The following is a 15,169-nucleotide window of genomic DNA, read 5'->3' as shown; positions in this document are numbered from 1 at the left end:
CGAGTGTGTTTGATAGAAGTTTCCAAACTTGTTCGGGTCCTGCCACTTGCCTCTACAGGACTCCCTGTTTCAGTAGGGAGCTTGATTGGATGCACGACCGGTCGAGCGCCCCCTGCAACTACCGGCTCCGCCAAAAACACGAGGTGTAAAGGTACGCTTAATAGATGTCTGAGCCTTGTCCAGGGAGGCAAAAGTGTTTACAATTGTTCCCAATTCTTTTACGCCCAAAGTGGTGAGCTCGCCCAACTTCGAATCTATCTTTATCAAGAGGGAACGACGACGTTCCGTGGAAATGTCAGAGTTCGGATTCCCCAGGAAGATAATCTCCCTCTGGGCCCAACTGGACAGAGTCTCTGGAGGAATGAGGGCTCTCGACTCCTTGGCGTCCTTTGCCATGTCCAGAATCTTTGCAAGTGGACCCGCCACGTCCAAGAGTTTGTCTTGGCCGGAACGCCAAGAGCGATCGATCCCTTTCTTTGGGCCTGCGTACGAATTTCGCTAGGAAGGTCGCCATCTTAGCGTCAATCTCCGGCATGAATGACACCCTTTCTTCCAATGCCGGGCGAGGGCATTGTGCCCATAGGCAGCTCCTGACCTCCTTGTCGAATAGCTTTCTAAGTCTAGCGGCTATGTATGATGCCACTCTAGGGGCTGGGGTCTATTCTGCCGATCTGGGGTGCAGTAAATCATTCGGGTTCAACATGTCTCCCGCTACCAGGGGTTCTGCCCCAGGATCAGCCACCACCGGGCGCCAGGGTCTGCTAGATTCCCCATCTCCATCTGAGGTGCGGGGCGAGTCGTCCAGATCCCCTGAGGGGAGGAGAGCGGGATCCCCGGCGGACTCCCCCCCCAGACCACTCGATGGGTGGGTGGGGTTGGATGGGGCCTGGGAATCCAAGAAGGCCTTCTTTAAGTGTGCAAATGCATCCAAAGCCACCCCTAGCCCTTCTGCTCGCTAACGTTTAGACAGTGAGGCGGAGATGGAGGGCTGCCCCGGAGGTAGGGGTTCAGAGACCCTTGAGGAGTCTTCCCTCTGTTCAAGGGTTCTTTGGTCTCCGAGCCTAAAGTTGGAGAATCTTTCTCTCCAAGGGTGCACCACCTGTGTTACCGCCTTAAATATAGAAGCAACCATTACCTGACAAACTGTCATCAATGGGAAGGTAGGCTATTTCCTCTTCCTCCTCATTATAGTCTTGAAACCATCCATCCATGATAACAGCACATCCAAGAGCACAAGTGTATTAATGGAAGGGCTCAAGCCCGGGCCTCTGCTCCCTGCTCTTACAGAGGGTGTCACCTGTCTGGGCCGGTCCCCGAAGAGCGCTTATTTTACCCGTGACGCGGCGTTATGCCAGGGGCTCAGAAAAAGGCTCTGTCTTGCCTAATTTCTGCTCTAGCGTATCTGTTCCTCCCTCCCCTGAGTTTGAGAACTGGCCGCCGTGCGTGAGTCACCGCGTTTAACTGAGCGGAAGACAAGAGCTACAACGGCCTGGGTGGGTAGAAGCCCGCACCGCGATCGGAGCTTAGCAGTGAGGAAAAAACGAGTGAGCGGCCGCGAAAGGAACAAGAAAGTTCCTGCTGCCGCGCTGTGTGGAAAAAAGGGCACGTTAGCACATACAGCAGCAGCATATAGTATGGAACGATGTTGCATAGAAAAATATGCCCAGAGACTTAGATAACTAGGTAAAAGATCACCAAATAGAGGGAAGAGCACAACACACTTATCTGAGGCTGCTGGAGCAGCGAAGAAAGAGGGAGATAGACAGTCCTCAGGGGAAGTCGTTGGAGAGCCTGTATCATGATTGGACATTCCTGATGTTGAAGTTGTTATTGCCTTGCCCTAGTTCTCATGGGAAATGTTGTTGGTGTTTTAATGGATGCTGGTGAAAATAAAAGTGGCGAAAGAACTGCCTAATGTGAACTTCCGGTCCTGCCATAGAATTATCCTAGATAGCCTAGTGAATTAATTGGTCAACATGTTTCTCGCTTGGTTAGGTCACGAATGATCAAGTGGCGATTCATCATCAGGACCTAGAAACTAGCCTAAACTACACAGTGTCTGGTTTGATGACCTCACACCTTTAGAGGTAGAAACGCTGTTGACTATATACCTACTGACTACTTTTTTACCGAATTAAAATAGCCCAAGGAGTCATACTTTGTGTTTTGCTGTTAGTTGATAGATGTTTTTTATTATACACTTATCACTGCACATTCTTTTCACTTAATTGTGAGCCCTTTGATCTTTTTTGATGCTATGTGATTGTTAGACGTCCAACGTCCTGCAATAGTAAAAAGTGAATGAATACATTAACTGCAGTTAAAAACATATTTTTATTTGCCTGCTTGAACATTTGCCTTGGTACAGTAACTAATTATCTGGTTAGAAAAGCTGCTACCTAAGTTGACATATAAGGCCATGTTGAGGAAGTACTTGTGAAAAATAAACAATGAGGAGCAGAGGAAATGGGCATGCGAGAGCAAAGGGCCATGTCCAGCAGCTGGATGTAGGAAGAGTATCTTTGGGGTAATAATCCTGATATTTAAAGCACGTCATAATAGATTTCTTTATCTTTCAGCTCGTTCGCTTGGTTCCATAGCGCTGAGAAAAGCTGAAAATATTGCCCTGAAATACCACTTCAATGTCTTCAGTGTTAACCTAAATGAAGAGCTAGTCGCATTTTATGGAGGTAGCCTACAGCGACAGACCAAATTTGTTCACCAGTGCATTAAAGCAATCTTGAGGCTATACAAGGTAAGATGTTTGTGTAAGAGATGCTCACAAAACGGCCTTCAGTTTCAGCAAACCTATTTATTGCACATGTTGCATGTCTTTGTTGAAGTGGATTTGATGCATGGTTTGTTTGGTTCCCACTGATGCTTCTATCCTGCTTGTGATACTAGACCGACTCTGGCTATGTTTTTGCAGTAGTCACCTGATACCTTGTTGGATCTGCTCCTCTGCGGTGTAGCAGATCTAAAACCTTGAACACCAGCAATTGAGGCCCTGAGACAACCTTAGCAGTTTGCAGTTTATTTGCATGTCTTTTCACAAGATAACATGGTAATGGTTGCATTGGTAGAATTTCACTGGGCGAGAATATTAGGAATTTCTAAAACGGAGGTAATTTGTTATAAATATTGAGATGTATACATGACCGGAGCATTTATTCTGGCAGCCTGAAGAAAGAAAGTTGAGATGTAGGCAAAGGGTGCCGTAAGCAGAGGAATCCAAAGGTTTAGCAATAGCCTGAGACTTTTGTCTGATTTTCTTAGCTTGTCAAAGGTAAAAAATCACCCTTCCTCCCACATGATCTAACTTGTACTAACTTTAAAAATGGTTAGTGTTCAAACAGTAACATCTCATTGCTTTCCTCTGCTATTAAAGTCTCCCAACATTTCCGCAGGGAAAATAGCAAAATCTGTTCTTTAGGTGTGAGACATTTTTAAGCTCATACTTGGCACTATTATGTACCGATGGCATCTTCAGAGTTAGATACAGGCATATCCAAGGGAAACAGCCCTTACAACGAGGTTTTTACCATGTTGTACATTTACCACGCATTTTATTTACCACACCTGTTTTTAGAATGCCTATGCTTTTACAAGGTATGCCTTTATCACGCATTTAAGGTAAGTTTGGAGGTGTGAGGGGTCTCTCCCCACAAATACATTGTTTATATGTATACATTTATATAAACAATGCATGGTAAAGGCATACATTGTAAAAGAATATGCGATCTAAAAAACTGCAGGGTAAAAAGGCATGCAGAGTATTTTCCTGCATTGTTCTGTCATACAACCCATATCCACCTCTCTTTTGTGAAGACTCCTGGAATATCCTGGCTGCAGTGGGGGTTCCAGGACATGCGTTACCATGAGTACTTTCCAAATGGCAAAACATGACCTGTAGGACTATGAAAACAGGACAGTTTGTTACGAATATTTTAACACCAATCTTAACAAGACCTCTTTGATGCTCACTTGCATAGTTTATTGTGGTGCCCCACGCGGACACACACGCAAGCAACCAGGACTCTGTCTCTGGGACATATTATTAAGAATTTAAGAGGTAAGAACTGCAAAGAACAAGATAGCAAATGTGTACCATAGAAAGATTGCAAACGGGTTCTAGATCAGGGTGAATTATGGAACTAATCAGAGTAGTCTGCTGGCTTGTACTAAGGTACATCCAGTATCCAGGACCAAAGGAGGATAAAGTAGGACCTTGCATTACCCCTGGGAGTCCTGCTTCATAGCAGGATGAATCATAACTGTTATCACACCTTGACACCTTGGATGTTATACCTGCTTTCAGAATGCTTTCCACATATTAAAAGACTCACTCAGCATTACACAAGTCTTCGGTGCTCTCCTGCTCACTACTTGGATTGTGTCAGTGATACTGGCCACATACCTTTAAGACACATTCTAATTACGAAGGACCTTAGAAATGCCTACAACACTCACATACACAAAAAAGCAGCAGTGCCAAAAAGAATCTCTTCTCAGTGTTGAACGTTATTCTAGATACCATACTATAAACACTTTGTTGCACTTCATTTGTGCCGCTACTAACTGTGAGAACACATTTCGAATTTACAGGTATGATAGGACTGTGGGAAAGATAGCTATGCAGGGGTTTCATATGACAATACAACTCCACCGCCAGCCGCCTTCTGAAGTCTGCCTCACCCCAAGCACTAGGGACTGTCTATATGATTAGGACAGCATCATCAATGAGTAAGCATAGCCCTCAGTTCTGTGGTGTACTTGGTCACACATTTATGTTGAAATCAAAGTAGATTTTAAATATAGTATGTTGATCAAGAATATTTTTTTAATAGATTAGCTTAATAAGATATGATAATGCAGTGGATGTTGATAGAGACTGCACTTTTGAAATGTACCCAGATATGTTGTAACTAACTTCTGAGACTTTGCATTTTCCTTTTAAGGGCAGAGATTTTGCACCCCGCAGTGTTGTACTGGTGGGACATTCCATGGGTGGTCTTGTTGCAAGAGCATTGCTTGCCCTGAAGAGTTTTAATCCTGAGCTGATTAACCTCATTGTAACACAAGCTACACCTCATGTTGCACCAGTGCTTCCTACAGACCAATATCTGATCGGTAAGTTAAGCTGTTTTTTCATTTTATTAAAACAAATCTTTATTTTACTAACAACCGCAGTTTTACAGTCGTCAAACTAACAGCGGGCCACAACTCTACTCAGTTTCCATTGCTCCCATTGACAGCAGATAGTGTCCAGTAGGGAATGGTGGGAGTGGGGAGAAGGCAAAAGGGGGAAGTGGGGAGAGTGAAGTTGACAACGGAATGTAGGACACATATTCCCGTATTTATAAATGGATCCTTACCTAATAATGCATTCTCTAAGCATTGTAGCAGTGACGGATTCTGAACTTTCACATTTCCAGAGCAAATTATACAGAAATGCTTTAATCCAAAACCCAATTAAGTGATGCCAACTCAGACCTGGCAACATACATTAAAGGAGTCAGAGTATAGTTCTAAATATAGTATTGCCTCTCTATCCAAAGATACAAAGTGTGGGGGAAGGTGTGTGTGTGTCAGTGTCAATCATTAAGGGTTTAACACAGTCTTACCTTGAATGACCCCCAGATGCAGCAGAATGCTTCAATTTGGGTGTTTAGCCTGTAAATTATCCTTTTATAGGGACCATGCAGAAGTGTTCTATAAGTCACTCTTCTCGGGTGTTTACAATACGCTCTTTTGCTATGGCTAGCACTGAACATTCGTCTTCAGTAGTTTAAGTGGCTTTCCCATAACAATACTGTAGTGCTATTAGAGTTTGTTAATTTAAGTCCTGCCTCTCTGAAACTCTAGTTACATAACTGTAGAAGGGAAAACTATACTCCTGCATACGCACATGCCTTATAATATTCATAGTATCACTTTATATCGGCTTCAGTAACAATTGAGAATGTTTTAGTAGACAGAAATGACATTTCTATTTTGACCCCAGATCGTGAGAAGGGACAGTATCTGAGACAAGCATACGTTTTTAGGATGGGGCTGCTATTGCTGTAGCTAATTATCATATAGGATGTACTCTCTCTAGTGGTTATGAACTCATTTCCCTTTGTTAGCCAGACTACCTATTTGAGGCCCGGAATTATCTCAGAGAAGTGCAGATACACGAAGTAAAGGGTTAATTCTGAGGTTTCTATGAACGGATATATGTGTTGTGAGCATAGCAAATATGGCAGGATTAGCTGTCTCAGATGCAGTGGATTTAGAACTATAAAGCCAGGTCTTCTAAGTCTAAGAGCAGCTTTTTATAGGCCTCACACCCTTTGATGGTTTGAATAGGGGTACTAGAATTGCGAGTTATGAGAGCTGGAGTCCTATAAAACATAAGCCCAAATGAGTTTGTTGTTGTGCCCTGCTAGCGAGTAGTTTGTGCATTTGCAAAGGTCTTATTAACTTGGTCAATGTGTGAAAAAAGTTGTTGATGAATGAGTATTGGAAGCAGCCAAAAGGTAATTATTTTTTTTAAAGCTATTTTTATTAATTTTATGACATAGATATATACAGTACAGTCAGCCTGTAGACGTGAATCCCAGAGTTCATAAAATATAAACATGTTCATAAACTCTGGTGTCAACTCTAAGCTCAAACTTTCATAAACAAAATAAATTCTCACACATGGCTCAAACCTCCCTTTATTATTTATCCATACCACTCTATGCCCCTACCCACCCCTTGACCTAAAAAATACTTTTACTACCCTATGCTCCTACCACCTCTAACCCCTAAAAATGTCCCTATTACCTAATACACTTACCCACTCCTAAACCCTAAAAACACCCTTACACCTCAATACCCTTACCGATCCCTAAACCCTAAATCATTTCTTGCCATCCAATACCCCTACCCACCCCTAACCCCTGAAAATAGCCTTACCATCCTCTATCCTACACCCTTACCAATTCTTAAGACCTAACAAATCCCATATTACCCTATGCCCTTTCCTAAGCTAAACCCTAAATTACCCGTACCAACCTATATCCATACTAACCTCTAAATCTTTTAACCTAATTTCCGTACCCACCATTAACACTGAAAATACCCTTACCACCCTGTGCCCCACCCACCCTGAAACCCTAAAAATACCCATACCATCCTATACCCCACCCACCCTGAAACCCTAGAAATGCCCATACCACCCTATACCTTGACCCACCCCAAACCCTAAAATTCCGCTACCACTCTATACCCCTACCAGTCCTTAAACCTTACCATACACAACACCCTTACAACCCAATACCCTTACCCACACATAAACCCTAAAAATCCCTTTTTCACCTCATACCCCTGCCCACCTCTAAACCCTAGAAAATCCCTTCTACCGTATGCCCATACCTACCACTAAACCCAATAATACTCTTACCACCCTATACCACTACCAACCCCATAACCCTAAAAACACCTACACCCTTAAAACCCAATACTCTTACACACCTATAAGCCCTATAACAACCGTACTCACCCTATACCCACCACTAAACATACATATATATGCAGATAATGCTGTACAGAAAACAAACGGATAGTCTGTTTTCAGTTCCTGTTAGCATTTGGCACTTTAAAATTCAGGGGAATTATGGTACGTCATGTGATCAAGGTCTCTAGGGGCGGAAACGTGTCATGGCGGCTGAGCACCTTTGAAAATAAATGACATGCACGCATAAAGAGGTGTCCATTCCCCTTCTGATGGCGGGGGATCGTGAAGAAATGTCGATATATATATATATATATATATATATATATATATATCGACATTTCTTCACGATCCCCCGCCATCAGAAGGGGAATGGACACCTCTTTATGCGTGCATGTCATTTATTTTCATAGATATATTACCTACTGGCGGTCGCCAGTAGGTATATATAGTTAGGATTTTTTCCCTATGGGATTTTTGAAAATTCTATGTCTAATAACTTTGGCGTTTGTGGACGGAATTTGCTGAAATTTTCTGGAAAATGGAACATTTTGTTTCTGAGCAGCCCCTGAAAATTTGGGGGGGGTTCGTCCAGGGGGGGCCGAGAAAAAAGGGGGGTCCCAAAACGTGTTTTTAACATTGAGTTTTCCATAGGGCGGTTAGCCTCACTTTTAGCCCGAACGGCTGAATGGATTTGCACGAAACTTGGCAAAATTGTAGGGACTGGTAGCCCGATGTGCCTTTTGTAGGTCTCAATATATGTGCTACAGTGGATTTTGAGAAATTAACGTTTAAAAAAAGATATATATCTGTAAGCGCGGACCAGGCAGCGCCCCGGTTCGCGGACCTTACGCGTATCGGAACTTCGCGTAGCGAAGCTGATTGGCTCTCCGGTGTCTGTCAACATTCTAAACAGTCCGGAGCGGCCGCCATCTTGTCTCTCGGTAGGATCGAGAGACAAGAGGAGGCCAAAACAAAGGGGGAAATAACCATAAGGGGGCATAGTAGATCCTCGCTGACCCCCTAGGTTTAATGTGGAGGCTTTAAAAGGGCCCCGCGGGGCAAAAAAAAAAAAATTTTTTTTTGTTTTTTTGCGTGGGTAGCGCCCGGTCCGCGAACCGGGAAGCGTTCTGGGGAGCGTACTACAATGAAAAATGAATGATAGACTTTTCAAATGCTGTATGTTAATTGATTGTTGGTTTTGTTGATTATTTTTTATTTCCTTTATCTTCCCAGGGAGCGACCCGGTACGCGAACCGTTGAGCGCCTCGGTTCGCGGACCTTAAGCGTTCCGGGAGTCCACCATTTTGTGTTTCGGTCGAATTAAGATACAAGATGGAGGGCAAATAATGTTCAGAATGGGTAGAAGGGGGCACGGTAAAGTTATCTTGACCCCCTAGGTTTTCTGAGGGTGGCTGAGGAGGCTTATATGTGCGAAAAAAAAACATTTTTTTAAAAAAAATTCGCGAGGTTAGCTCCCGGTACGCGTACCGGGTAGCGCCCCAGGGAGCGTACTTTGTTGAAAATTAGTGAAAAAAGTTAGAGTAAAATAATAATTGTGAGTGATTAGATGTAGGGTAGCTCTGAGAAGAGCTTTTGGGTTTATGGTACATTTAGGTACTTATAAGTAGGTACCAATGCACATTCTTAAATTCAGAGTGAAAACTCTGTTGCCCTCATCTGAGAAGTGAACTCCATCTCCTCTGTAGATATCTTGCATGTAGTAACGCAAGTTATTGTTGTACAGGGAGCCCATTCCATGGTCTCTCATGTAAGCTGAAACAGATTTGTTTACATGCTTCCTCGACTTCTCAATTTGTGGACAAAATTGGTTTGACCACCTCCATTTCTGTCTTTGGCATATATTTGAAAATACCAAGGCAGTCTGAGGAAAAAGTGCCATTAATTGCTCAAAGGTGTCCTTTAAAAGCATTTCCAGACCTACACCAGTCAAAGTGCCCAAGTCATTACCTCCACAGTGCACAATTAACAGGTCAGGTTTTGGCAAATGCATAAAGGTTTTCACCAATGGTATCAATTGGTGACATTTTAATCCTCTGTGGCCAAACCACTTAATTTCCACATCTTGTAAATTGAGGTTAGGTAAATTCCTGCTTTCAACGTACCTTTGAGCCCAGTGAATATAACTATGACCAACAATCCAGACAGAAAACATGGTGAGAGAAGGTTCTCCTGCAGTCAGATGAAGTGTGGCAATGAAATGGCAGTTGAAAAAATGAGAGTGTAAAATGAAAAAAAAACTGTGGAGTTTCTGTGTTCATGAAGCAGTAACAGTGATTGGTGGATTTTGATTGATGAAAACAGAAAGTTAGGGTGCACAGATGTGTTCTTTGAAAGATGTATTTTGAGTGGTCAATAAAAAATCATTAAATGAAAGAATGCACTGGATATGCAGGTGCACTGAGAGTTCAGAGTTCAATTGCAACATTGTTGTGTGAACTTGCAAACACCAGAAGTCTTCCAAGAGGTGGTTGCTATGGAAAATAGGCAGAAAGGGCAGAGGGGGAAGGGTTTTCATTTGAAAAAAAGTGAGGGAAGAGTTTTGATTGGGTGACATGAGAAATATGTGTGAAGAATTACAGCATTTCTGTGCTTTTGATAGCTGCAGACTCTGGAGTGCATACCTTTTGCTCTGCTGAAGACAAATTGGTGTGTTTCTGAGACTGTTTTCAAACTCAAAGTATTTGCTAAGGTGAGGAAATATTTCTTTAATTTAGATAGAGAATAGTGTGCTTTAAGGAGAAAATTATGATTTATGTGGCGCAAATTGCTTGTAAATATGCTCTCACATGTGTATGGAAAATTTTGATTTTGAATGTTTGTGTTACATAGCCATGTTAAAAGTGACCCAACCATGCTGGAAAGGCAATCAAAAAATGCTTTCATGTGTTTTAATGACATTTTAAGTCATTTTCCCATGTGCAGTGTTTAGAAATTATGATTTGAAAATCGTTTTTGGGGAAAAGGAATTGTTTTTAAATTCATGACAAGGACATAATGGTGTATGCTTCTTTATAAGGCAATTGACTGTCCCTGATGTTATTTTTCTCATTTCAGTGTAAGACCTTTCTCTGTGGCGCAAATTGCTTGTAAATATGCTTCCACATGTGCATGGAAAATTTTGATTTTGAATGTTTGTGTTACATAGCCATGTTAAAAGTGACCCAACCATGCTCGAAAGGCAATCAAAAAACGCTTTCATGTGTTTTAATGACATTTTAAGTCATTTTCTCATGTGCAGTGTTTTGAAATTATGATTTGAAAATCGTTTTTGGGGAAAAGGAATTGTTTTTAAATTCATGACAAGGACATAATGGTGTATGGTTCTTTATAAGGCAATTGACTGTCCCTGATGTTATTTTTCTCATTTTAGTGTAAGACATTTCTCTGTGGCGCAAATTGCTTGTAAATATGCTCCCACATGTGCATGGAAAATTTAGATTTTGAATGTTTGTGTTACATAGCCATGTTAAAAGTGACCCTACCATGCAGGAAAGCCAATCAAAAAACGCTTTTATGTGTCTTAAGGACAATTTAAGTAATTTTCCCATGTGTAGTGTTTTGAAGTTATGATTTGAAAATCGTTGTTGAGGTAAAGGAATGTTGTTAAAATGTATGTGCGCCATATGCCCCCAAATTTCTTTTTTAGGGGTGCAGCAGGGTGTTCTTGAGACACCCCTGCACCTTTGGAATAAATCCCTAATTTGTGATGAGCAAATTGTTAATCGCAAATTGCACCTTCATTTATATGAGCCTCCTAGCCCATGGAAATGAATGGGTAAAATAGCAATTAGCAATTTTCTCATCGCAAATTTGGAATGGTAAAGAATCGCTATTTATTCCTTAAAATTCGCTTTTTTGGAAATGCAAAATAGTTATATGATACATATGGCGGTTGATGTCTAACAAGATAAGAAGCTTATGGATTCATTTATGCTGACTGGCGCAATGAAGTAGACATCACTTACTTCATTGGTAGAGCTTTACATGTATTATCTCCTCTGTATTCTTCATCAAGCGTAACTTTAATCTGCAATCCTGAGTAGGCCTCACTTTAAACAAACCTCTGGATAGGCTACATCTTATTGTTATCCTGTATTAATCATTTAAAATGCTAGGGACAGATTTATGATAGGTGTATGCCTCTTTTGCGCCACTTAGAAAACATTGTCCATGGGGAAATGACTTAAAATGTCCTTAAGACACATGAATGTGTTATTTTAAAACGTTTGCAATTTTTTTGGATCACTTTTAACATGGCTATGTGACTCAAACAGTCAAAATCTAAATTCGCAATGCACAGGTGGGAGCATATTTACAAGGAATGTGCTCCATGGGGAAAGGTCTTATATTGTAATATGGGAAAAATGACATCAGAGACACTGAAATGCCTTATAGAGAAGCATACACCATTATGTCCTTGTCATAAATTTGCAAACCATTACTTTTCCCCAAAAACGATTTTCAAATCATATTTTGAAAACACTGCACATGTGGAAATGACTTAAAATGTCAATAATTCAAAATTTGCGATTCCTTAAATGCAATGTATCAAACAAAAAATATGTAAAAAATGATATTAAGGATTTGGAAACTACCACCAACTTCTAGTTTGTGGTAATTTGTGAATTCTTTTCAAAAAGAATTTTTTTCTAAAAAACAAAAGGTCCCATATGACGCCCATACATGCCCTTAGGGCATGTAGGTGTGCCATATGCTCCCAAATTTCTTTTTCAGGGGTGCAGCAGGGTGTTCTTGAGATACCCCTGCACGCTTGAAAAAAATCCTATTTTGTGATGAGCTAATTGCTAATCACAAATTGCAACCTTCATTCCTATGAGCCTCCTAGCCCATGGAAATGAATGGGTAATTTGCAATTAGCAATTTGCTCATTGCAAATTAGGAATAGTAAAGAATTGCTATTTATTCCTTAAAATTTGCTATTTAGGAAATGCAAAATAGTTTGATGGTACATATGGTGGTTCATCTGTAACAAGATAAGAAGCTTAGGGATACATTTATGATGACTGGCGCAATAAAGTGCACATTACTTACTTCATTGGTAGGCCTTTACATGTATTATCTCCTCTGTATTCTTCATCAAGCGTAACTTTAATCTGCAATCCTGAGTAGGCCTCACCTTAAACAAACCTCTGGATAGGACACACTTTATTGTCATCCTGGATTAATCATTTAAAATGCTAGGGACAGATTTATGATAGGTGTATGCCTCTTTTGTGCCACTGTGCGTCACTTTTATGATGCAGCGGTGGTGCAAAAGATTTGCTATGAGGCGACAACATTACAAATTGATGCATTTAGGCAGATATGTCATGGTGTAAAAAAAACGTACCACATAAAACCCAAGCAGCAGTGATGCAAAAGATGCAACATGTCGCAAGACAGGCCTCACTTGGGGCCATATGTATCAAGCTAATTAGCATTTGCAAAGATCAAAATTCTACGAATTTCGGCCTTTGCGAATGTTAATTAGACAAATGGTATGTATCAAACAAGTTTGATGCAAAATAAGGAGTAGCAAAATTTGCTATTCCTTATTTTGCAATTGCACTGAAGGATTTGCAAATTTTGTGACTACTTAAATGCAATGTATCAAACAAAAACTATGTAAAAAATGACATTAAGGATTTGTAAACTATTGTGGTAAATTGGTGGTAATTTGTGAATTCTTTTCAAAAAGCTTTTTTTCAAAAAAACAAAAGGTGCCATATGACGCCAACACATGCCCTTAGGGCATGTATGTGTGCCATATGCCCCCAAATTTGTTTTTCAGGGGTGCAGCAGGGTGTTCTTGAGACACCCCTGCACCCTTGGAAAAATTCCTATTTTGTGATGAGCAAATTGCTAATCGCAAATTAAACCTTCATTCCTATGAGCCTCCTAGCCCATGGAAATGAATGGGTAACTTGCAATTAGCAATTTGCTCATCGCAAATTAGGAATGGTAAAGAATCGCTATTTATTCCTTAAAATTCGCTATTTAGAAAATGTAAAATATTTTGATGATACATATGGCAGTTCATCTGTAACAAGATAAGAAGCTTAGGGATAGATTTATGATGACTGGTGCATCACCAGGGATGTGACAGTCATCCTGCGCCGCTGTTCCGCCACCCATGGTGTGCTGCATTTACAATGCGGCGCAGCATGGGGCAAAAACGGCACAGATGCGTGACGCATCTGTGCCGTAAAGGTGGCGCATTGCTGGAGTTGTATCGCAAGTGCGATGCAGCTCCAGCAAGGCTCAGGGGTGCCCCATCTCCACAATGCTGCGTCAAGACCTATGCCAGCTTCAAGCAGGCGCAGGGTTTTGACGCAGCTTTCTCCTATCTGATTGTAAATGCGGCACACCATGGGTGGCAGAGCAGTGGTGCACGTTAACTGGTGCATGCCTGGGGATGTGCCATTTAATATAAATCTGCCCCTTTACATTTAAGTATGTGCAGGGGACACAGAGTCGGTGAGGCTTATTCAAGGTTAAGAAGAGATGAGTCCTGTTCAGTGAAAAATTAGACATAGGCTTCACCTGCTCAGCATTGCTGGACATGGCTAAATAATAGCTGCAAAATGTTAATCTTGTTAAACAATTTTACTATTATAATCTCTGAGATTTGTCTCTTACTCTGCAACATCTCATTGTTGTTATCTTTCTTTAAAGATAAAGACAACCTCAACATGAGCGACAATCTGCAATCAGTTGATTTTGACCTCATCATTGAACTTGTAATTGAAACATCAGTGGATGTTGATCCTTTGGATGATTTAAATCCTGAGGATGAAGAAGAGCGTGATGAGGATGCAGATTTGTCCGAATTATATGATATAGGATGGGAAGCTGACCTGCTTGAGCCTTTGGAAATATAAACATTTATTTTTAAAATTTATAATTATTAAAAAGTAAAAAGGTAAACCGTTTAATTTAAAAATAAAGACACCTTCAAAAACAGGTTATGTGTAGTGTCTTCAATAAAATATTAAAATATGCTCATAAAATTAGATCAGATTCACATATAAAATAGCATAGGTAACATAAATATAAATGTCATTTCTTTTCTGGTATTTCTGTATTGTAAAATTGCCAATGACTAAAAAATCTTCAAATTAAAATGTCAAGTAGTGTGTTTTGATCACTGTTACTGATTTACTGTTTGGTAATAATGTTTAATAACATTTTTTATTATATTTTTCCACAGATTCAACTGCAGATCATTTCAAGATTTCACCATGCCTACAATAGAAAGACAGATAAAGGCTGCAAAACGTCAAAGACAGCAGGTGAAAAAAAAAACGCAGCAGTCCTCTAACAAAAAGATTTCTCTAGCCACGAAGAAAGCACCGGGTAAGAGCTCTAAATATTTCATAAGAAATATTTGTATTAAAAAAAATATTACTACAGAAAATGTTTCAGTCCATAAAACGAGAAGGAAATCAAATGGAAAGAAAAGGACAATGAAAAATGTTACTGCTAGAGCAAGAGATAAATCTGTGCATGATAGTAGAAGGAAACAACAGTTTAGGGAGATTCGTAAACGAATGTTCCGCAACAGGATAATTGGCAATTTGTTAAAAAATATTAAGAAAGGTCAACAGAAACTAGTTTTTTATAAGAGAAAAAAAAAAGTTGAGAAAGTTATTGATCAGGCAT

General features: G+C 40.6%; 1 protein-coding gene across 1 annotated transcript in view; it reads left to right on the top strand.

Annotated features, from left to right (window-relative positions):
* PGAP1 (post-GPI attachment to proteins inositol deacylase 1) overlaps nt 1–15,169 on the top strand; it is an 896,430-nt gene that overhangs the window by 129,413 nt on the left and 751,848 nt on the right. Inside the window, exons 3-4 of the mRNA XM_078680427.1 lie at nt 2,580–2,755; nt 4,959–5,130. Of these exons, the coding sequence (XP_078536553.1) occupies nt 2,580–2,755; nt 4,959–5,130 (348 nt within the window). The remainder of the gene's footprint in view (nt 1–2,579; nt 2,756–4,958; nt 5,131–15,169) is intronic.

The sequence above is a fragment of the Lissotriton helveticus genome, chromosome 3_1, assembly GCF_964261635.1.
Source record: "Lissotriton helveticus chromosome 3_1, aLisHel1.1, whole genome shotgun sequence".
NCBI lineage: Eukaryota > Metazoa > Chordata > Amphibia > Caudata > Salamandridae > Lissotriton > Lissotriton helveticus.
Note: the sequence above shows the minus strand (reverse complement) of the source record. Positions and strands in the feature narration are given on the sequence as shown.